Here is a 20,116-nt window from a genome sequence, read left to right on the forward strand (position 1 = left end):
TTTCCCAACAAATATTGTTTTGAGTTTATCTCTGGTTTGAATAAAATAATGTAACATTTTGGTAGGAATATACAGAAGAGAAGGCCACAGGATGAAGAGATGATGGCAAATATTTCCACTGCCACCATGTATTTGCCTTTGGTGCTCAGATAGGCCGGGATCATTGTGATCCAAACACTGCAGAAGAGCAGCATGCTGAAAGTGATGTACTTGGCCTCATTAAAACTGTCCGGTAAGCTCCGAGCCAAGAAAGCTACAATGAAGCTCACAGATGCCAACAGCCCCATGTAGGAGAGGACAATATAGAAGCCAATGGCTGAGCCCTCATTGCACTGAATGATGATTTTTCCAGGTTCAGAATGAAAGTTTTGCTCCACATAAGGGGGTGCAATGACCAACCAGATAACATTAATTAGTGACTGAATTAATGAGCAAATAAAAACAAGCCCATTTGCCAGTTTTACCCCAACCCATTTTCTCCAGGGACTCCCAGGCTTGGTGGCTTTGAATGCAATGGAAACCATGAGAGTCTTGGCCAGGACACAAGACACAGCTATGGAGAAGGTGATCCCAAAGGAGGTTTGCCGGAGCATGCAGGTTATATCCACAGGGCGACCGAGGAACAGAAACACAGAGAGGAAGCTCAGCTTGATGGAGACAAGGAGAATAAAGCTCAGAGTGTGATTATTGGCTCTCACTACTGGGGTGTCTCGGAATGAAATAAAGATTCCCAGTATAACTGCTGCTATTATAAAAAGGATTACAGATGAGATAATAAAGATTAGAGTTAGGGGATCACCAGCATAGGAAAGAAATTCAATTTGTCTCTCAATACACAGGGTCTTCTCCTGATTTGGCCACTCAGTGTCCTGACATTTAAGACAATTTTCTGTATCTGCAACAAAAAGAAATATACATTATGTATACTATGTATGTCTCTCTCTCTTTCTCTCACTCTCTCACTCACTCACTCACTCACTCACTCACTCACTCACAAACTAAGCAATACTGTCATGGGAAAACATATTTATTTCAAAACCCATCAGTTAATAGAGCTTCTCCAGCAGAATCCTGCATTTTAATCTGTTTTTTCCATGGGGCTAGCCATATTCTTCATTTCCCAGGGTGCCACAGCCATGTGTCCTGTGCTCTGATAAACTTCACTCACACTTTTCTGCTGCGCTGCAAGTTGGAGTGATATCCCCCCCCTCACCCCCAGCAGCCGATCAGCAGAACAATGGGAAGGGAGCAAGATAGCAGCTCCCAGTAGGTATCAGAATAGCACTCAATAGTAAGAAATCCAAGTCCGGCTTGGGACTCCTCCAGTTACATGGGAGTAGGAGAAACAATAGGTTAGCTGAAAGCAGGTCTAATGTGTAGCGCTGGCTGAAAGCTCAGACTCAGGCACAAGGCACTGAGATGGCGCCTACACACCAATATTACAGCTACAAATACATTTCTTGGTTCAAGAATAAAATGTTAAATGTCAGAGGGAATTATTTTCTGTGTAACAGTGTCATTTTGAGATAAAAAAAAAGTACTCCATAAATATCATGACAGTGTCCCTTTAAATTAGTAACATAGTAACATAGTAACTTGGGTTGAAAAAAGACATACGTCCATCATGTTCAACCATAATGCCTATATATAACCTGCCTAACTACTAGTTGATCCAGAGGAAGGCAAAAAACCCCATCTGAAGCCTCTCTAATTTGCCGCAGAGGGGAAAAAATTCCTTCCTGACTCCAAGATGGCAATCGGACCAGTCCCTGGGGTACTGATAGCTATCTCCCCTACCCCTGTATTCCCTCACTTGTACTGAGAACTATCCCCCCTACCCCTGTATTCCCTCACTTGTACTGAGAGCTATCCCCCCTACCCCTGTATTCCCTCACTTGTACTGAGAGCTATCTCCCCTACCCCTGTATTCCCTCACTTGTTGTCAGGCGCAGCCACAGGTGGGTGGCTGGCAGGTAGGAGCTTATATGCCGTGTAATATGGGTACAGGGGGTACTTCACTTGTGGATAGCCAGGAAACAAGTTATGCTGCTGAAACATGATTTATTAATGAAAATTGAGTAATAACAATATGGAAGTCCTTACAACAGGCCAGTGGTCAGAGGCAGGCGGAAGACGAAACAAATCCGTAAAACAGGCAGAGGGTCAGGACTGGCAGCAAACAAGGAGGGTCCGGAATAACGGGCAGTGGTCAAAGGCAGGCTGAAGGCAGGGAGAGTCCAATAATCAGGCCGAGGTCAAAACCGGGAGATCAAACAGAGGTAAGGAACAGGAGTCGTAGAACAGGGAAAGGTAACGGAATCAGGCAGGTATGCGGGCAGGAACAGGGACTGGAACAAGCGGGTAAGGTCACTGGAACGTAAAGGGCTTAATGATCAAGCAACCAGGGGCTGCTTGTGACAGGCTTATAAAGTCCATTAATTGACCGATTGGAACCACCTGGGCTAATTAAGGGAGGAGAAGGAGAACATAAACACAGAAGCAAAGAAGAGGGGTTAACAGAATGTTCAGGCTGGATGCCCAAAGTCTCCAGTGGCTCAGTGAGGTAATGCAGAACCTGCCCAACATAGAGTCCTGAGTTCTGGTACAGGCAGGTCCTGACATTACCCCCCCCCCTTGAGGATCGACCTCCGGGCGATCCCAGGATCGGGTGGACATCTTTCAAACATCTTCTTTACAAAAATGTTTTCAGTCCAAAAGTCCAAAGCTTTCAAGTCCACAGAACCCAAAAACAGAAAACCTGCAAAAATAGAAAATACTGGCCCAAAACTACTTTGGAAAATCGCAGAAAAACATAAATTAAACCAAAAGAAAAAACTTCTTAGAAAAAGTCCCAAACAAGGTGAATGCCAGAATAGGTGGTTCATCAGAAACAGCGGCCAGAACAGGAGAGTAACCAAGTCCAGGAACCACAGCAAAGGAGACGCCAGGGACTGGAGCCAGAACATAGGAGTGCCTAGGGTTGGGAGCCAGAGCAACGAGTTGCCAGAGTTGGAAGCCCGAATAGAAGTGTCACCAGAGTCAGGAGTCAGAGTGGATGAAATGCCAGGGTCAGGAGCCAGAGTGGATGAGACGCCAGGGTCAGGAGCCAGAGCGGATGATACGCCAGGGTCAGGAGCCACAGCGGAGTCGTCGCCAGGGTCAGGAGCCACAGCGGAGTCGTCGCCAGGGTCAGGAGCCACAGCGGAGTCGTCGCCAGGGTCAGGAGCCACAGCGGAGTCGTCGCCAGGGTCAGGAGCCACAGCGGAGTCGTCGCCAGGGTCAGGAGCCACAGCGGAGTCGTCGCCAGGCAAAACACCCACTACAGGTGGAAGAGAGATGCCCAGGGAAACAACAAGACCACCAAACACTGCAACAGAACTGGCAGAGTCTGGGACACCAGAACTACCAGATCCAGTAGCAGGGAAGGCAGGTCCTGAAGCAGTTTTGTCCTCAGATGCTGGTGGCAGAAGTATTGGCACCGAGGCAGGAGCAGGCACAACCGCTGGCACCGAGGCAGGAGCAGGCAAAACCGCTGGCACCGAGGCAGGAGCAGGCACAACCGCTGGCACCGAGGCAGGAGCAGGCACAACCGCTGGCACCGAGGCAGGAGCAGGCACAACCGCTGAGGGTTGCAGTTCAGGCACAGGAGCTGAGGGTTGCAGTTCAGGCACAGGAGCTGAGGGTTGCAGTTCAGGCACAGGAGCTGAGGGTTGCAGTTCAGGCACAGGAGCTGAGGGTTGCAGTTCAGGCACAGGAGCTGAGGGTTGCAGTTCAGGCACAGGAGCTGAGGCAGGACAAGGCCGCTGTCTGGGTGCTGGCACAGAGGCTGGAGCAGGAGACTGAAGTGCTGGCACAGAGGCTGGAGCAGGAGACTGAAGTGCTGGCACAGAGGCTGGAGCAGGAGACTGAAGTGCTGGCACAGAGGCTGGAGCGGGAGACTGAAGTGCTGGCACAGAGGCTGGAGCAGGAGTCTGAAGTGCTGGCACAGAGGCTGGAGCGGGAGACTGAAGTGCTGGCACAGAGGCTGGAGCGGGAGACTGAAGTGCTGGCACAGAGGCTGGAGCGGGAGACTGAAGTGCTGGCACAGAGGCTGGAGCGGAGACTGAAGTGCTGGCACAGAGGCTGGAGCGGGAGACTGAAGTGCTGGCACAGAGGCTGGAGCGGGAGACTGAAGCGCTGGCACAGAGGCTGGAGCAGGAGACTGAAGTGCTGGCACAGAGGCTGGAGCAGGAGACTGAAGTGCTGGCACAGAGGCTGGAGCAGGAGACTGAAGCACTGGCACAGAGGCTGGAGCAGGAGACTGAAGCGCTGGCACAGAGGCTGGAGCAGGAGACTGAAGTGCTGGCACAGAGGCTGGAGCAGGAGACTGAAGCACTGGCACAGAGGCTGGAGCAGGAGACTGAAGCACTGGCACAGAGGCTGGAACAGGAGACTGAAGCGCTGGCACAGAGGCTGGAGCAGGAGACTGAAGTGCTGGCACAGAGGCTGGAGCAGGAGTCTGAAGCACTGGCACAGAGGCTGGAGCCAGCAGAGGTGCCTTGGTTATATTAGAAAAACAAACAAATTGAGGTTCAGGCCTAAGATCTTGAGGGGCTGATACAGCAGGAAAAGAAACAGACAGAGGAATAGGAGAGTTCTTGGAGACAGACCGGCCTTTAAACCTAGTGGTAAATGCCGTAGGTATTTCTTCCTCATCTGAGTCCAAATCTTCCCATTCTTTGTCGTCAAAAATATCTTGCCAATCTTCCTCATCAGGTGAATCTTCAGAAAACTCTTCTACCTCAGAAAACTCGCTGAAAGAAGTTGAAGCAGGTGTGCAGTCTTTGGGCCTGGGTGAGTATCTTGGAACCGGAGGGGTGAGTTGGAAAGTTTTGGGTAGTACAGCAGCAGAAGGATTTGAGGTGGAGGAAAATACATTTGAAACTGGCCATAGATCTCCTGTAAATGTTGCTTTTAAAAATGAAAGAAAAGAACAGGGGTCTTCTAAAAAATGTGCTTCTTCATCAATACAGGTTTCAGCCCACTCTGCGGCCTCACCGCCCAAAAGGAATAGAATAATTAACTTGCTCTTCATATTATCAGGAGCTTCTTTGAAAAAAGGCACTGTAGAAAACTTTTTACATAAATCAAGCAAATAATTGAATGAGTCTTTCTCCCCCTCATACCTCTTAATGGAGGAAAGCCATTCTGCAGAGAGTTGTAGTTCAGCATTACTTTGAACCGCAGAGTTGTTACCAGCAGGCTCCTTGTTATGTGGCTTGATCATTCTGTCAGGCGCAGCCACAGGTGGGTGGCTGGCAGGTAGGAGCTTATATGCCGTGTAATATGGGTACAGGGGGTACTTCACTTGTGGATAGCCAGGAAACAAGTTATGTTGCTGAAACATGATTTATTAATGAAAATTGAGTAATAACAATATGGAAGTCCTTACAACAGGCCAGTGGTCAGAGGCAGGCGGAAGACGAAACAAATCCGTAAAACAGGCAGAGGGTCAGGACTGGCAGCAAACAAGGAGGGTCCGGAATAACGGGCAGTGGTCAAAGGCAGGCTGAAGGCAGGGAGAGTCCAATAATCAGGCCGAGGTCAAAACCGGGAGATCAAACAGAGGTAAGGAACAGGAGTCGTAGAACAGGGAAAGGTAACGGAATCAGGCAGGAGTCGGGCAGGAACAGGGACTGGAACAAGCGGGTAAGGTCACTGGAACGTAAAGGGCTTAATGATCAAGCAACCAGGGGCTGCTTGTGACAGGCTTATAAAGTCCGTTAATTGACCGATTGGAACCACCTGGGCTAATTAAGGGAGGAGAAGGAGAACATAAACACAGAAGCAAAGAAGAGGGGTTAACAGAATGTTCAGGCTGGATGCCCAAAGTCTCCAGTGGCTCAGTGAGGTAATGCAGAACCTGCCCAACATAGAGTCCTGAGTTCTGGTACAGGCAGGTCCTGACACTTGTACTGAGAGCTATCTCCCCTACCCCTGTATTCCCTCACTTGTACTGAGAGCTATCCCCCCTACCCCTGTATTCCCTCACTTGTACTGAGAGCTATCCCCCCCTACCCCTGTATTCCCTCACTTGTACTGAGAGCTATCCCCCCTACCCCTGTATTCCCTCACTTGTACTGAGAGCTATCTCCCCTACCCCTGTATTCCCTCACTTGTACTGAGAGCTATCTCCCATACCCCTGTATTCCCTCACTTGTACTGAGAGCTATCCCCCCTACCCCTGTATTCCCTCACTTGTACTGAGAGCTATCCCCCCTACCCCTGTATTCCCTCACTTGTACTGAGAGCTATCTCCCATACCCCTGTATTCCCTCACTTGTACTAAGAGCTATCTCCCATAACCCTGTATTCCCTCATTTGCTAAGAATCCATCCAGCCCCTTCTTAAAGTTATATAATGTATCAGCCAGGACGACTGATTCGGGGAGGGAATTCCAGAACCTCACAGCTCTCACAGTAAAAAATCCTTTCCGAATATTTAAATGGAACCTCCCTTCTTCTAAACGCAGTGGGTGCCCTCATGCCCGTTGGAAGGACCTACTGGTAAATAAAACATTAGAGAGGTTATTATATGATCCCTTTATATATTTATACATAGTTATCATGTTACCTCTTAAGCGCCTCTTCTCCAGTGTAAACAGACCCAACTGGGCCAGCCTTTCCCCATAACTGAGACTTTCTATACCCTTTACCAGCTTAGTTGCCCTTCTCTGGACCCTCTCTAACTCAATAATGTCCCGTTTGAGCACTGGAGACCAAAACTGAACAGCATATTCTAGATGGGGCCTTACCAGCGCTCTGTAAAGGGGAAGAATAACCCCCTCCTCCCGTGAATCTATACCCCTTTTAATACAGCTCAAAACCTTGTTTGCCCTTGCAGCTGCTGCCTGGCATTGCTTGCTACAGCCAAGTTTATTATCTACAAGGACTCCAAGCTCCTTCTCCATTATGGATTTGCCTAGTGCAGTCCCATTAAGGGTATACGGGGCTTGCATATTTTTACATCCCAGGTGCATGACCTTACATTTATCCACATTAAATCTCATCTGCCACTTAGCTGCCCAGATTGCCAGTTGGTCAAGATCCTGCTGCAGGGATGTCACATCCTGGATAGAACTGACTGGTCTGCAGAGTTTTGTGTCATCTGCAAACACTGATACATTACCCATAATCCCCTCCCCCAAGTCATTTATGAACAAATTAAACAAAAGTGGACCCAGTACAGAACCCTGAGGGACCCCACTGGGAACCTTATTCCAAGTAGAGAATGTGCCATTAACAACCCCCCTCTGTACCCGATCCTGTAGCCAGTTTTCTATCCATGTGCAAACGGCTTCACTAAGACCAATAGACCTTAGCTTAGAAAGCAGTCGTTTGTGGGGAACGGTATCAAATGCTTTGGCAAAATCCAAATAGATTATATCTACTGCATCCCCACTGTCCCACTACTGCACCCCACTGTCCAGCTTCTTACTTACCTCATCATAAAAAGCAATTAAATTGGTCTGACATGACCTGTCCTTCATAAAGCCATGCTGATTACTGCTCATAATGGCATTCTCCACTACATAATTTTGAATGTGATCCCTTAACAAGCCTTCAAATAACTTGCCTATAATTGCCAGGCTGAGATCTTACTCCCTGTATAAATATGGGAATGACATTCGCCTTCTTCCAATCACTAGGTACCATACCTGATGAAAGAGAGTCTGAGAATATCAGAAACAAGGGCCACTGTAATTCTGCCCCTAGCTCTCTCAGTACCCGAGGGTGTATTCCATCTGGCCCAGGTGCCTTGTTTACATTTATCGTGTGTAACCCTTTAAGCACCATATCCTGTGCCAGCCACTGTGTAGTTGGAACTGAGGCAACAGTGCAGCTATTGGGTGGGACTTGGCCCACTGGCTCCCCCTACTGTATACACAGAAGAAAAGAACTGGTTAAGCACATCTGCCTTTTCTGTATCCGCTGTAACCATATTGTTATTATAACTCAATGGGGCCACACCCTCAAATATTAATGAGATATTTACCATATATTCTATAAATTCTAAAATACCAAAGTACCTGTTCTATTAGAGATCTCCCCATGGGAGCAGGGCACACAGTCATAGCAGCAGGGAGCCAATGATTTCCCTGAGATTTTTCTGTAACCAGGAAGGCAATTGGCAGAGCACTGGGATTTCAGAGTCTGTAAAAATAAATGACACATTAGCTTGTAACAGTGTATCTATAGTAAGTCATTGGAGTTTTAATTTATCTTTTTAACTTACAGTAACTTTATCCCGATTACTAATGACAAATTAAAGGGCAGATTTATTTGAGTTTAGAACTTAATGCATTAACTCACCCACGTTCTATACATTCCTGAGGGATTTTTAGAAGTTTATTTATTAGTGGATGAAAGTGAGTTCAAGAATTGCTAAATACACTTCTAAAAATCCCAGAGGAATGAATGGAACGTGGGTGAGTATTTATGTATTAAGCTCCAAACTCACATTTTGATAAACCTGCCCCTTAATGTTGGTTGTTGTGCGATGATTGGAAAAATAGTGGTTTTCATGTGACTATTAGAAAAAGTCAGTTTTCCCGCACAGGTTTTTTGCTAAATGTTCAACATTTGTGGAAATGAGCTTATTCAAATTTAACCATTTTGAGGTCTGATTCCCCCTAGTTCTGCCCCTGGCTGCACACATGATAACAGCCCAACATGACTTATTGCCTTCATGGCCAATATCTACCTTGAACTTCAGCGGACATTGTCCAGGGATGCAATAGTTTTGGCTGCATAACTAGCCCATTTTATTATATCAACAATTGTCCCATGTATGACAAGCTGTAAGCACGTCAGTTGGAGGTTTAGGCATCTGTTATGCCAGAGGTGGCTAGAAAAGGAGTTGGCTTAATCCACAACAAGCCAGGATCAGGAATCCCAAGTGGAGAAATGTATGTTGAAAACCATTGAATTTCTTCTAAGACTCAGGCTTATGGAACACATGGCATTTTGACAGTAGAAACTCACTTGCCTGCAGTTGCTCCACGTTTGAATAGGAAACAAGCAACTAAATAAGGGGTGACGGCAACATAAAGATAAGAGAAAAGCCAAAAGAAGATTTGCCTTTGATTCCCATTATCTGAAACTGAGCTACTTTGTGACTTAGGACTTTCTCCTTGACTTTCTTACTTTCCCATTTTTAAAATGACAGAATTCATAAATCAAAAAATCTAAAGTATAGACCTTACTGCACAATGTTCTTATCTACAGCATTAAATAATTACATTTGCTTTTGTGTACCTGATTTTTGGTATCCTTCTTCCATACTATTTTTTGGATGTTCATGTTAATATAGGGTTCCCCTTCTGTCAACACAACCATTCCAACAATGATAGTATGATAGCCAAAATTAATGAAACACCGATTCAATATCTGGTATTCCCTGAGAACTTCTCTGAATTCCTTATAATGTGTTTCTCTCCCCCAGGGATCAGTGAAATTCATGTTTCTCATGTAGTGATGTAACTGCACAATGAATACGTTATAATCAATGACATGAGAAAATCAACTATAAAATACATGAAATTGGAAGAATCAGGAGAAACATATTTTAGATATATTGTTTCCTGACACCTTCATTGCCTTCTCATTGTCATTGTTGGGGCTCATCAAAAGGGTCACAATCTGGTTGAGGAAACCAGTAGTTGTCCTTGAGAAAAATAGCCCCCACCAGTACTAGACTACCTGCACCAGGGGGGAGCCATCTTGTGACACACGCATGCACTTAGTGAGTGCCACAACTTATTCCTTAAGTGCACGTGTGGGACTTAGGGTGAGTCACATCTACCGCTCCTACATCAGGCTACTGCTCCTACATCAGGCGGGGACATTTGCTCATTATGCACATGTGCGCTAAACAACATGGCCACCCGCACTGGGAGCCCCCCCCCGGTGTGGATAGCCTAGCACTGACGGGGGCTATATTTCTCAAAAAAAATATCATTTCCACCAACTAGAGTGTGGGCTCTATGGGGGAAACAATAGGGCGGTTTATAGCTGCACTTTAAGATGATTCATGAATCATTAGCCAAAATCAATATCAATACTTGGTATTCCCTGACAACTTCTCTAATTATTATTATTCCAGGAAGATCTTCGTACAAGTCATTCTGAATTGAGAAAGCCAGTTGGATGACTGGCGAAATGTCTTTAAGAAAACACATCAAGTCCAGTTGGTTTGACCTATTACTACAGATAGCAGCAGGTTGAAATAATCATTTCTGATATATTTTTCAATGCATATACTTGGAGTTGAGGGGCTTATTTGCTTTAAAAGTGACATGTTGCACCCATGGACCCTTGTTGCCCAAAAAGAGCAAGTGCATCTATTGAAGGCCTTCATTCTGGTGGCAGCTCCAGGCTTCCTTCTGCCGACTGTGTCAACTGGTGCAACAGACTTGTGCCCACATTATCCTAAAATGATTCCTTACTCGGTACTAGCCTGATTTATTAATATTAACTTAGAAGGACATTTATAAAAAAAATAAATAAGATAGTGTGTCTTTTTTTTTTTTTTAGATCAGTTATATTTTTTCCATGATTAATTTTCCTCATTTACTGCATTTATTAAAAAGTAAAAAAACAAACAAACTAATTGAGTACCTACAGTATATTTTTTGTATTCTGCAACTGTATTCAGGGCAATGTTGTAAAAAAGGAAGCACATTGGCAAAATGTGCCATCCTAACCCAGTGACAGTGCCTGGAAGGAAACCAAAGTCATTCCATACAAAGCCAACAAATGATTCACAACAGTGCCCACTTACTTCGGGTGTGAATTTTGCTACAGGTCTATTCGCTAATAGCAACCAATCAGCAGGTAGCAATAACTTCTACTAATGACATATATGGGTTGTTTCTTTCCACCTCATATTCTCTATGGAGCTGCTGGATTGCACCCAGACTGAAGAAAATAAATACAATGAATTCAAAATGGTCAGTGTAGACATCTTACCTGCTCCCTATGTGTGTTTATTGGGATGTATTTATCCCTGTGTGTTACAGATACAGAGAGCTTAGTGTGCAGGGCATGTACCATTGTATATACTGATCTGTACACTTCCGCATTGTGCCTGAAATAAACTCCCACTTCTTGTAATGTTTTTTTCTCAGTGCAGTTCACAAAATTTATATCCACTTCAGTCGGACAGACAGTATAAATTGCCAGTAGATCTTTAACCAATTTGGTGTCTTCATTTGCAGATGAAACATAATCATTGAACTTAATATCAAATTCTTCAGTTGGTTTGTATGCATGTATGTAACTTAAACTGCAATTATATAGCAACGCACATTGATGCTTATCTTCATGCCATGATGACGTAAACACCAAAGTCTTATCATGAGTGACTTTTTCCAGAGCACATAGTGACACTAAATTAGACTCAGATGGTGACCCAACCAAAATAATAACCTCAGCAGTTGATGTCTGTATTCTATTGAAGTTTGGCTTATTTGTATCAGCATCGTCTGTAATAAAGATAATGATGTCAACACAGGTGCCATGTTTGCTGATCTCATTTTGCAGGTTCAAACTTTGCTTCGCTCCACTTTCATCAGCAGTGGCCACAATGATCACCCAGGTCCAACCCAACTTTTCCAGTAGCTCTGCCACAGCAATGTGCTGAATATCATCACTCAGCCCTGTACTAAAGAAATATGGGAAAAGCCGCCTGTCACTCAGTGTAGAGGCTGTGGCGCCATAGCTGATCTGAAAGCAAAGTAATACATTTACATGTCAAAGAACTTATAAAATCTACAAATCGTTTACCTTCAGCTTTTACATAAAAATGTCTGCACAAAATGCCCTGTAAGAGGTTTAGAAAGCACAGTAAAGGATAAAGATTAGGGTCATCCCACTTTAGTTTTATCACAGAGACACAACACTGACACCAGTCTCATACATTGATAATAAGTATGTGAACTAGGGGACTATTTCTCCAGGCAATGTGAAATGTTTCACCATGAAACCCTTAATCATTCTTATTCACATCAACGACCTGGACACCACCATCCACACAAAAAATGGAACCATACAAACATCCCAATACCAAAAAATCAAAAGGCCATCCTGCATATCTTAGGTGGGACAGTTTCCATCCTCATCACTTTGAAAAATCAATTGTTTTTAGCCAGGCTTTGAGATACAACTGGACCACAGGACTTCCACAATCAGGACCAGAGACTTCAGGACATGAAGGTCTTAATTCTTAATTTCTCTACAAATTATCTCTATCCATCTGTAACTTCCTAATTTATTCCCATGAACACTTTTCTTTGATCTAACAGTAGATATGTTGTGTCATTCCAGCATTTATTTGTATTTTGCCTGATGAAGGGGCCTTGGTGCTCTGAAAACTTGCAATGTATTTTTATTGTTAGTCAACATAGGTGTCACCTCTACAGTATTTTTGTATTTGTTGGTTTTTTATTTGTTATTTTTGCCACTGGATAAGGTGATACCACAGTTTTTGTTTTATAATCATGAAGACAAATTCCCTGATCAATTTTCAATACCTGTCCAAGTGGTTTGAGAGTTAGGCCTTCTCAAGGTCCATAACCACAACGGCTGCATCAGCCTTTCCTCTGTCCCAGGCTCTATCTTAGGAGGGCAGCTATTATACAGGGCAGGATAAGGAGAGTAAGTGACCCTTGGGTGCATTTACTACACCTATAAATCTTGAGATTGGAAATGACTGCACTCCACAGTAAAATATATACTACTAGGCAGCCAACCATTTAGGCGCACCTTCTTTACAAGTAGCACAAATACCTGCTGCTCCTATAAGCTCCATCAGGCTTTGATCCTGGAAAAGCCATGAGACAATGTAGCAGCAATATTGCCTGCCTACAGGAGCCTGAGTAATTATTCACCTACTATATCAGTGGGCTGTGTGCACGGGTTATAACTGGGACACAACATGGCACCCAAACCAAAGAAATCAGGTACAGACACTAACCTCATTAGTAAATTCCCAAAACAAACTAAAGAAAGATCTCAGGACAGCGTCCCTGCTAAAGACTGAGATGAAACAGGGAGTTCCTTGGCTATCTCTATACAAGACTTACAGGATCTATACCTTAACATCTATAAAGGCTGAACACACAAACACCACTAAAGAGCTCACAGCTGAACTAGAGGCTCTGGGCCACAGACTACAGGAAGCTGAGCAACAAATAGATGAACTTACACACTCAGCACACCAAGTGGAGAATGACATTTCCTGCACATAAACCAAAACTGATAACCTGGAAATGCAGCAGGAGGCGGAAACCAGAACTAGGAAACTAGCAATCCCCAACACAGTAACAGGTTTGGAGGCCTTGTTGACAGAAATTTTTCAGGACTTACTGCCAGATAGTACTATAACAGGAAGATGTTAGAACCCATCATGCACTAAGATCAAAAGTACAACTAAATGAACCTCGTTGAGACACGATTGTCAGACTACACAAATGCCAAACCAAAGTAGCAATACTGGACACTGTAATAACAACAGGCAACATGAAAGTGGAAGACTCAACTATTCAGCTATATGCAGATATTTCTTCTATATTAGCAAAAACACAGGGACTAAAGGGCCTTACTACATATTTACCCCAACAAAAGATTCTCTGTAACTGGGGATACCCATTTAAAGTCATTCTTCACAGAGGCCACATCCATTTCCTGAGACATCTATGGGGGTGCCATTTGTCCCAAGTATATTTTTCCCACAAAAATACATTCTCAGAACACAAAATGAAAAGGTGATCATATACACTATACAAAATCTATATTTCTACTGGAGAATAAGAACAAAATTAAGTTTGGGTTTTGATCCCAAAAACTCAATAGAATCAATAGAAAATCATTCTGCCAGAACCAGAAAACAGATACTTAACAGTGCCCTCTTCACTAAGGTCTGGACTCAGACATGTGTAAAGGTTTTATATCCTGGGATGCCCGGCTCTAAGCCCTGGCTGATAAGAGCCATGCCATGTGGGGGAGTGAAAGCCATTAGGACCGATCAAAGTTGATTTGGAGCTGCAGAGTGCCATTGGGCCCTATGGAAGACTTTCCTTGGGCCGGGTTGGAGCTGCAGAGTGCCATTGAGCCCTATGGGAGACTTTCCTTGGGCCGGGTTGGAGCTGCAGAGTGCCATTGAGCCCTATGGGAGACTTTCCTTGGGCTGGGTTGGAGCCGCAGAATGGCATTGAGCCCTATGGGAGACTTTCCTTGGGCCGGGTTGGAGCTGCAGAGTGCCATTGGGCCCTATGGAAGACTTTCCTTGGGCCGGGTTGGAGCTGCAGAGTGCCATTGAGCCCTATGGGAGACTTTCCTTGGGCCGGGTTGGAGCTGCAGAGTGCCATTGAGCCCTATGGGAGACTTTCCTTGGGCCGGGTTGGAGCTGCAGAGTGCCATTGAGCCCTATGGGAGACTTTCCTTGGGCCGGGTTGGAGCTGCAGAGTGCCATTGAGCCCTATGGGAGACTTTCCTTGGGCCGGGTTGGAGCTGCAGAGTGCCATTGAGCCCTATGGGAGACTTTCCTTGGGCCGGGTTGGAGCTGCAGAGTGCCATTGAGCCCTATGGGAGACTTTCCTTGGGCCGGGTTGGAGCTGCAGAGTGCCATTGAGCCCTATGGGAGACTTTCCTTGGGCCGGGTTGGAGCTGCAGAGTGCCATTGAGCCCTATGGGAGACTTTCCTTGGGTCGGGTTGGAGCTGCAGAGTGTCATTGAGCCCTATGGGAGGCTTCCAAAATTATGCACTGAAGGATCAAAGTCAGAAATGATTTCCTGCCATTTACAATCGTTCAATATGAAAATTTCATGATTTTCAGATCACCAATACGATATTATTGTGACTAATACGATTTTTTCGTAAGCATTTTCATGATATTTGCGATCTTCAGAAAGTTTCGTATCCAATCCAAATTTATCCCATTCAGGATTCGAACTCATGATTTCATGAATGTGCCCCTAGATTTTGTATGACCTATGGGAGGGGAGCATTTGAAATACAAAGGAGTATACGTAGGCACTGGGGTGTGTTATTACAGGACCCATTCCTATGTAATGCCCTTTATAAGAAACCCCTATTTGTGTTTAGTTTCACTACTGAAACTAATGAACAAGGAGTAGCTTGGTTACGCTATAGGGGTACTTATAAGAGTGGCAGGAATAGATGCAAAGCCTGTAGTGCAATTAAGGTCTCTAAGACTTTTGTATGCACCAAGACAGGACGGGTCTATAAAATTCCCCATTATTTAATTGCCAATCAAGCGGTATAGTTTATCCAGACACATGTGAGTGTGGAGCACAATATGTTGGCAAGACTATTCGCAGGGTAGGTACCAGACTCCTTGAACATTTATCGGCTATTGAAAGACATGACCTGAGATCTGCCATAGCTAAACATAGAGAGACATGACAGTAGGGGTTCAGTTATGTTTCAGGTCATAGATAAGCCTAAATGGAATGTCAGAAAGGGTGATTTGGATACTAAACTGTCTGAAAAATAAGTTTATTGGATATACCATCTTAAGACTGGAGCTACAAGTATATGGTGGTCTGAATAGGGAGTGGGAAGTCTCCTGCTACTGTTAAATGTTTAATAGACTTGGTATTTTGTATGGGTAAGAATCTACCTGTACGGGTACAAATTGTGTGAATAATGACTAGAGAGGAAGTAAAATTATAATCAAAAACTATAAATTAAAAATGTGTAAAATAAGGGACAATTTGAAATTTGCATATTGGAACTGAAAATATAGGTTAGGACTAAAAGGATATGTTTGCCTAGAGATCTACCTTGCAGTCAACGCAGAGTATGGTTATTCTAGATTTGACCATGTTTTGCTTAAATGCTGGTTTTAATTTTATTTTTGTACCTATGGGGTTATTGCACAGAGTGGATGTGGGTAGAAGTGTGTATTTAAAGAATTGGTGGTTGTGAGGCACTGTTGTAGCTTCTGATGAAGTGTCGAGAAGCTGGAAACGTAGGTCTCTGTATGTTTCTAATGGAATTAATAAAAATGACTTTTTAATAAAGAGGTGTTCCCATGTGCTCTGTCTACACTTTTTCCTGCATCGATAGAAGTTCGCCTGGATTGGGGGCGCGTTTTGGGCATGATAGCACGGGACTCTGAAGCAGTGGGATCGATCTGCTCCCCTTATATCACTATATAAAAACGTTTATTAAATCACAAAATTAATACATAAATTAGGAGCAGATAGGCCCTATTTTTGATTGTTATGCCCCTGATGAAGACCACATAGTGGTAGAACCCCTGGGTAATAGTGACCATAATGTTATTTCATTTGATGTTTGGTGCATGTGGCTTAACTCTGAGGTAAAGAAGTTAATAGGGAGAAAAAGGAAAGCTTTTAAGAAATATAAGTCAGAGGGGACAGTAGCTGCGTTTAATGAATATAAACACTATGACAAGTGTTGTAAAACAGCAATCCGGAAGGCAAAGATAGAAAATGAGGAGCGCATCGCGGCCGAGGCCAAGACTAACCCCAAAAAGTTTTTTAAGTATATTAATAGTAAAAAGATGCAGGTTGAGGGTATGGCCCCATTGAGTTATAATAACAATATGATTACAGCGGATACAGAAAAGGCAGATGTGCTTAACCAGTTCTTTTCTTCTGTGTATACAGTAGGGGGAGCCAGTGGGCCAAGTCCCACCCAATAGCTGCACTGTTGCCTCAGCTCCAACTACACAGTGGTTGGCACAGGATATGGTGCTTAAAGGGTTACACACGATAAATGTAAACAAGGCACCTGGGCCAGATGGAATACACCCTCGGGTACTGAGAGAGCTAGGGGCAGAATTGCAGTGGCCCTTGTTTCTGATATTCTCAGACTCTCTTTCATCAGGTATGGTACCTAGGGATTGGAAGAAGGCGAATGTCATTCCCATATTTAAAAAGGGAGTAAGATCTCAGCCTGGCAATTATAGGCCTGTAAGTTTGACATCCGTGGTGGGCAAATTATTTGAAGGTTTGTTAAGGGATCACATACAAAATTATGTAGTGGAGAATGGCATTATGAGCAGTAATCAGCATGGCTTTATGAAGGACAGGTCATGTCAGACCAATTTAATTGCTTTTTATGATGAGGTAAGTAAGAAGCTGGACAGTGGGGATGCAGTAGATATAATCTATTTGGATTTTGCCAAAGCATTTGATACCGTTCCCCACAAACGACTGCTTTCTAAGCTAAGGTCTATTGGTCTTAGTGAAGTCGTTTGCACATGGATAGAAAACTGGCTACAGGATCGGGTACAGAGGGTGGTTGTTAATGGCACATTCTCTACTTGGAATAAGGTCCTCAGTGGGGTCCCTCAGGGTTCTGTACTGGGTCCACTTTTGTTTAACTTGTTCATAAATGACTTGGGGGAGGGTATTATGAGTAATGTATCAGTGTTTGCAGATGACACAAAACTCTGCAGACCAGTCAATTCTATCCAGGATGTGACATCCCTGCAGCAGGATCTTGACCAACTGGCAATCTGGGCAGCTAAGTGGCAGATGAGATTTAATGTGGATAAATGTAAGGTCATGCACCTGGGATGTAAAAATATGCAAGCCCCGTATACCCTTAATGGGACTGCACTAGGCAAATCCATAATGGAGAAGGACCTTGGAGTCCTTGTAGATAATAAACTTGGCTGTAGCAAGCAATGCCAGGCAGCAGCTGCAAGGGCAAACAGGGTTTTGAGCTGTATTAAAAGGGGTATAGATTCACGGGAGGAGGGGGTTATTCTTCCCCTTTACAGAGCGCTGGTAAGGCCCCATCTAGAATATGCTGTTCAGTTTTGGTCTCCAGTGCTCAATCGGGACATTATTGAGTTAGAGAGGGTCCAGAGAAGGGCAACTAAGCTGGTAAAGGGTATGGAAAGTCTCAGTTATGAAGAAAGACTGGCCAAGTTGGGTCTGTTTACACTGGAGAAGAGGCGCTTAAGAGGTGACATGATAACTATGTATAAATATATAAAGGGATCATATAATAACCTTTCTAATGTTTTATTTACCAGTAGGTCCTTCCAACGGACACGAGGGCACCCACTCCGTTTAGAAGAAGGGAGGTTCCATTTAAATATTCGGAAAGGATTTTTTACAGTGAGAGCTGTGAGGTTCTGGAATTCCCTCCCCGAATCAGTTGTACTGGCTGATACATTATATAGCTTTATATAGGGGCTGGATGGATTCTTAGCAAGTGAGGGAATACAGGGTTATGGGTGATAGCTCTTAGTACAAGTGAGGGAATACAGGGGTAGGGGAGATAGCTCTCAGTACAAGTGAGGGAATACAGGGGTAGGGGGGATAGCTCTCAGTACAAGTGAGGGAATACAGGGGTAGGGGAGATAGCTCTCAGTACAAGTGAGGGAATACAGGGGTAGGGGAGATAGCTCTCAGTACAAGTGAGGGAATACAGGGGGATGGGGGATAGCTCTCAGTACAAGTGAGGGAATACAGGGGTAGGGGGGATAGCTCTCAGTACAAGTGAGGGAATACAGGGTTATGGGAGATAGCTCTCAGTACAAGTTGATCCAGGGACTGGTCCGATTGCCATCTTGGAGTCAGGAAGGAATTTTTTCCCCTCTGTGGCAAATTAGAGAGGCTTCAGATGGGGTTTTTTGCCTTCCTCTGGATCAACTTGTAGTTAGGCAGGTTATATATAGGCATTATGGTTGAACGTGATGGACGTATGTCTTTATTCAACCCAACTTACTATGTTACTATGTTACTATGTAAATGCATAGGGATAATTTATGTATTAATTTTCTAATTTAATAAACTTGTGTGTGCATTCCTCTGTATTAATTATTGTCAGATGGGAATATTTGGACAGGGGCAGGTCACACAGTAGTGTTGTTTGGTCTCTAAGGAATCAGGAGGGGAATTCAAAACCAATGTATATAATATCATCTCTCTATTATGTTCCCCTAAGGAGTTGTGGTCATTATGTTTTTGTCCAGTTCATACACATAGGAGGTCATAAAAAAACTCACACTGTCATGTAACTAGAGCAACCAAACAAAATGAAGTACATAGAGGTTATTTACCACCACAAGTGCAGTTGTGCCACTTCCCGACCAGATGGTAGCTCTAGGGCTCCCTCACTCTGGGTGCCATTAGATACAGTGCACTTGCACATAAAGTATTGGGCACAGAGACCGCTTCTCGGCCTTTTGGCTATGATCAAGTGTAGATCTTAGCCGGAGGTGCCCGGAGACATAACCCCTTGGCCTTGCGGCATCGGCACTTAGTGTCTTAAGCTGCATGCTGCTATTAGGGGGTGTTCTATTCCGGGCAACCAGGAGCGATCAGCTTCCACTCCAGTGGTAACCCTGAGCTGTGGGGGAAGCTGGGAGTGTTCCTACGATGGCTGCGATGGAAGATGGTGTTCCTGCCTTCGTCCGAGTTAAGCACTCGGTAAGGATCGTGTCGATCGATCCTTCGAATGTGGAGAAAAACCTGAGCTACGTTGTGAAGGTGATCTTGGAGGATGCCGGGAGAGTTGCTGCAAGAGAGATCTTAGCGATCCAGGACTACCCAAAGCGGGGTGTCTACGATGTCACGTTCGATGGGGAAGGAGTCTATTGCAGTTTCCTGAAAATCTTGGAGGAGTCTGTGGATGATCCCCGGTTAAAGGGGTTTAAGATTCTGCCTCATTTTGTGGAGGAGGAGAAAGTTCTTGTGGTCAAGTCGTATTCTCCATTTGTCCCTTTAAAGGAAATCGAGACAGTCATTGGTAGGTACTGCAAGAAGCTTGAGTTTGCAGGTAAGGTCCTAAATGAGTTAGGTATTTGGACTTCTAAATACCGCTTTAAGGCTGTCTTCAAGAAGGGACTGATTCCGCCAGTGAGGTTTCGTTTAGGAACTGTAAATATTGACTGTTTTTTCCTGGAATGTGAGTTCTGCAGGAGATGCCAATGGTATGGACATACAGCTGCAAGTTGTGAGTTATGTCAAAACTGTGGTAAGACCGGGCATGTGGTGATGAACTGTGTTCTTCCAAAGAAATGTAACCTATGTTTACAGGAAGGTCACTTATATGCTAAGTGTCCTCA

At 44.4% G+C, this 20,116-nt stretch overlaps 1 protein-coding gene across 1 annotated transcript; it reads right to left on the reverse strand.

Moving 5' to 3' along the window:
• Nucleotides 1–188: 188 nt before the first annotated feature.
• Nucleotides 189–19,327, reverse strand: LOC100488963 (vomeronasal type-2 receptor 26; the record flags this gene model as incomplete). The annotated part of the gene is made up of 3 exons (XM_031895174.1): nt 19,221–19,327; nt 4,654–4,793; nt 189–895 (listed from the first exon to the last, which is right to left on the reverse strand). Coding segments are annotated over exons 1-3 (954 nt in total), but the record flags the coding sequence as incomplete, so codon positions are not given.
• Nucleotides 19,328–20,116: the final 789 nt, after the last annotated feature.

This window comes from Xenopus tropicalis, chromosome 1, assembly GCF_000004195.4.
Source record: "Xenopus tropicalis strain Nigerian chromosome 1, UCB_Xtro_10.0, whole genome shotgun sequence".
In the NCBI taxonomy this organism is placed as follows: Eukaryota; Metazoa; Chordata; class Amphibia; order Anura; family Pipidae; genus Xenopus; species Xenopus tropicalis.